General features: G+C 33.9%; 1 protein-coding gene across 2 annotated transcripts in view; it reads right to left on the minus strand.

Annotated features, from left to right (window-relative positions):
• LOC116844993 overlaps nt 1–3,269 on the minus strand; it is a 9,235-nt gene extending 5,966 nt beyond the window's left edge. The window contains exons 1-2 of one of the 2 annotated variants that reach the window (XM_032817212.1): nt 3,061–3,269; nt 12–1,635 (exon numbers count right to left, since the gene is read on the minus strand). In XM_032817212.1, coding sequence (XP_032673103.1) covers nt 12–1,612 — 1,601 coding nt within the window. In that variant the 5' untranslated portion in view covers nt 1,613–1,635; nt 3,061–3,269. The remainder of the gene's footprint in view (nt 1–11; nt 1,636–3,060) is intronic. The other variant, XM_032817208.1, reaches the window with a different exon arrangement.
• Nucleotides 3,270–4,982: the final 1,713 nt, after the last annotated feature.

Here is a 4,982-nt window from a genome sequence, read left to right on the forward strand (position 1 = left end):
TTCCAAGATATGTAGCAATATTAGTCAAATCTTTAATCGTACTTCTTTCTTTATAACTCAAAGCAAATTTAGGATCCAAAAATTTTAAACCATCAAAAACTACATTGTTAAAAGGCAATAATTTTATCATTTCTTCTGTAGCTGAAACATAAAAATCTAAGCATTTTAATTTTACTTCTTCTATGAACTTAGGTTTTTTATTTTGCAAAAACATTTCGCATTCAGAACCAAAATATAATTCATTAAAAGACAAAAAATTTCGCGAATTAATAATATCTAAAGAAATATTTTGTAAACTGGCAGGTAATAAAAAATTTTGTCCTATTTGTCTTATTAACTGGTTACTACATTCGGACAATTTATGAATTAAGATTTTTCTAGATCGAAATAACGTATTAAAATTATTACAAAAATGCAAAGAGTATTTTAAGAACAACATATAAGCTTTAATGTAATCATCTTTTAAAATTTTATAAATATCTTGAGCTAATTTATTTTTTTCAGAAATCTCTATATAGAAGTACTCTATTAAATTCTCCCAATTATCAAGAAGTTTAATGATAAGTTTTTGTAAGATATCAGGCGATTTTATAGCTGATGACTTTGATACTTTATTCAATTCACTGCTGAAAAATAGTTGATATTCACGTAGAACAATTGACTCGTTTGCATTGTTGGAGTCGTATTTAGCAATTGCATACAACACATGTTCACAAGATTTCGGTAATTTTGAGAAAGCTTTGCTAGCAACAAATGCCGAGGAATGATACATGCATTTAAGCAATATAAGAGTTGGTATTTCTGTTTTTAATTTATTAATAAAAGAATTATAATTCTCAACCATTTCAGATGCGTTATTGGCATCACACGCCATTCCCACAATATTTTTTAATGGAATTCCTTTACTTTCTAAACAATTTTTAAATGCTAAATAAATGTCATTGGCAGAACAATCTTTTACATCTAACTTTATTAATTCTAACAACTCTGTATTAGATTTCTTAGTGTTCCGATCAACATATTTAACAAGTATAGAAAGAATTTTATCATTTGTAACAGTTATACTCTCATCGATTATAACCGAAAATTTTTGTTGTTTTAAATTTTCAATCGTATTTTCAGTTGCGTGTTTACCAATCACATTTTTTATAAGTTGTGTACATTTTCTGCGTGACAATGCAATGTCACTTGTTATCTCTGGATATATGCAAATTTCTTGTAAGAAACGAATCATATGACCTAATGAATCTAGAGCTATATCATATTCCGCATAAAATGTTATTAATTTATTTTCGGCTTCCTTTACTTTTTCCAAATAGTCTATATTTTCTGTAGCAGGCAACAAAGTCGGTTGATTAACTTTTCGTGCTTTTTGTCTATTTATATTATAAGCATGGACCTTCCGATCTGCATGCCTCATTAACTCAGACTTACCACATACAAGAATTTTATCGCAAGCAGTACAATAAGCTCTCTTACCGTCCAAGTGGTACGTTAACCAGCCCTTGAATATTTCATTGTCTAACCATGACTCTTTAAATTTCTTAATTTTTCGTCTTTTATGCAATTTTTCGTTTTTTTTGTCACTGGTCGATGATTGTTTACACTCCATTTTCTGGCAAAAAAATAAGTTAACTGCATTTAGCAGAAGAAAACTTAGTAAGTACTTTCCACTACGCTGACAGTAGCTTTGCAACTATTGTAAAATTTTCTTGTAAACGATTTGTGCTAAATCGTTCCAACATATTTACTAAACGATCGCAATTTTATTTCTCCCAAAGTTGTAGTATACTACTAACCAACTCTAGTATGGAGTGACGTTCAGTAATCAATATAGGGAGATTAACAATACACTCTTTATGGGCCCCAACGTTTTCACTTTGTGGCAACCACATATTGCTATAAATGGATAACTTGTATTATTTTTTAATAAAATTACGCCTTATATGAATTCCGACTTTTAAAATAACGTAACTTCTATTAAATTACTAGAATACGCGGATTACGTTTACGCAAGTTACGGCACCTTAAATGTCATTTAAGACCTTTACACGTCAAAAAGTCTTAACCATAATTCCGTAAATTTCCAACACATACAATCAGATAGGGCAACGCAAGTGAAAATTCATCCTTACGAATTTTCACTTGCATTGCTCTATCTGATTGTATGTGTTGGAAATTTACGGAATTACGTTTACGGTTAAGACTTTCTCACGTGCAAAGGCCTTTAGGGCCGATTGTTCAAATCTTTTAATAGTAAAGAGGTAGCCTGAAACCAAGTGAGAGAGAAAGAGAGAGTTCCAATCTCTTGGTAAGCTATCTGATAGTTAAATCATATATCTTTGTTTTTTCTTTAAATAGAGGCGTTTTTCATTTCGTGACCACGATATCGTTTGGTTGGTTGGTTTGGTCCACTTAACGCTCGCAACGCCTCAAGCAACAAAGACTAAGTTTACGCGGCAACTTAAAACCGGTTTAGTAACTACCGTAGTTAGTAAACTCTTGAATTCGATTGGAATATATTTCTAAATCTAAAAGAATATACCAATCGGATGCGAGAGTTTATTAAATACGGTTGTTATTAAACCGGTTTTAAGCTGCCGTGTAAACTTAATCAGAGATAGAATGACGTTCGCAGCGTTGCAAGCGTTAAGTGGACCAAACTAACCAACTAAACGCTACCGTGGTTACGGAACAAAAAAACGCCTTAGGACAGAGACATTTAACTGTTATGTAGCTCACCAAAATGTTGGAACAATCTCTTAGCAGAAAATTTTAGTTGCAAAAACTGTTGGTAACGTAGCGTAAAGCACTTTTTTCTGCTAAACGTAAAGGTTTTTGCACGTCAAAAAGTCTTAACCGTAACCATAATTCCGTAAATTTCCAACACATACAATCAGATAAAGCAACGCAAGTGAAAATTCATGTATAGCCGTACGATTACGAATTTTTACTTGCATTGCTCTATTTGATTGATGTGTTGGAAATTTACGGAATTACGGTTAAGATTTTCTGACGTGCAAAGACCTTAACTATTAATAAGCACAGCATGTAACTCACCTGGTAGGAGTTGAAGGGATTAAAAACGATTTTTTACTCGCAAACGCGTAGTTATTAATTCTCAACGATGGGAGTTCGTGAGAATTTCTTACGTTAATATATTGACAAATGTACTTAAGTCAGGGCACGGACTTAAAGGACGGTGTGTGCGGGCGTGAGGATTGAAGCCAAGCTGAGGAAGGAGGGTAATGGCTTTTGCACACAGGACGCAGTAATGCCTGCCGCGCGACGGAAGTCCACGCGACAGCCAATCAATATATTGGTTTTCCGTAAGAGCTAGGTTATTACAGAAAGTAGCATATTGATTGGCTGTCGCGCGAATTTCCGCCGCGCGGCAAGCATTACCGCGTCCAGTGTGCAGGAGTTATAAGCCTTCGGCCATTTTGCTTGACGACATTAAGGGCTATCGCACACAAATTGACATAACTGCATATGCATAGCATAAAATCGTATGGACCAATGAGCATCGAATATTAAGCATCGAACACCAATATGGCGACTAAATACTCGATGCTCATTGGTACATACGGTCTTATGCTATGCATATGCAGTTATGTCAATTTGTGTGCGATAGCCCTAATGCTGCTATCTAAAGGTGCCAATGTATGGGAGCATTCCAGCCTCGAGCGTTAAAGCGTTAACCAATCAACGTATCAGGTTCTAGAAATATACTTGTAGTTCTTGCGGAAAGTGGCACGTTGATTGGCTACCGCTTTAACGCTCGATGCTCGATGCTCCCATGTAAAAGTACCTTGACGCATAGCAGTGATACTACTTGAAATATTTTAAACAAATGGTAAGTGAGGGTTGGACTACATTTTCCCGAAAAGTGGAGAGGATAGTATTGGTACGAACGAAAACCTCTAGACGATATAATTTTAATTTCTGTATATCAGTAACACTGTTTAAGTAGTGAGTCTGTTAGTTTGCGAAATCTTTTAGATAGATTATGGGAGAGTGTAAACAGTAAATATCGAAGAATTGTGATTCTTCATAAATATTAATATAAAATACATAATGGGGCATAAAATAAAATTAAAAAAATATTAAAATGACGCAAATAGGTGGAAACGTGGAGTGCATGGAGATAAACGAGATAAAAAAATAATTATACGTATGTGTGAATATATATGTATTTATAAATTAATAGATTATTATTGTATACAATTGTATAATTTTAATGTTTCAGTTTTAGTACGTTATGATATCATTCATGTTTGTGACATAATTCTTTGCAGTGGAATTATTTTGGCAACATCATTAAATATGGAATGAAGTCTGTGCAAGATTGAAGACAAGTTTACATAAGTTTACACAAGGAAGATAGTACAAGAAATAAATGGATGATAAACAAATATCAGATAAGTAATATATATATATATATATGCCCGCTGTTACGCACGGATTAAAGAAAGTAGTGCAAATAAAGTCCTAACTTACCGGCTTCTGCGCCCAGTTATCTAGAGTGTCGCCTTTGCTTACAGGTCTTGCGCCAGAGCTCCCCGTAGTAGTGTGGTCAGGAACCCCTTTTTGCAGAGGTTGAGGGTGGCAACTTCTGATGACAATTTTGATCGAGGGCCGTTTGTCATAATTCTCGGTACAAACCGCACATTTAATATCGGAGTGTTGAATCACGGCCCGATTTAAGAACGTAAGAACTTCACTAACCCATGTCGCCGAGGTGGTGGTTCGGACGCAATTAAGAGGGATATGGAAGAAGAGGCCTTGTTCGTGGAATCAAGAAATTAAGAATTGGCTTTATATAATAATTATATATTTTAGTATTAAGATACATAAAGATCTAATTCTAAAAGAAATATTCTACACTACTCTAGGATGGGAATTTATAATTATCAGCGTAAAAATTATGTAATCTAATTGTTCCAAATCTTACGAGGTTCTTAGGATAGAGTTAAAATTAA

The sequence above is a fragment of the Odontomachus brunneus genome, unplaced genomic scaffold (genome assembly GCF_010583005.1).
Source record: "Odontomachus brunneus isolate Ranch 3 - 2012 unplaced genomic scaffold, Obru_v1 Obru_scaffold_048, whole genome shotgun sequence".
NCBI lineage: Eukaryota > Metazoa > Arthropoda > Insecta > Hymenoptera > Formicidae > Odontomachus > Odontomachus brunneus.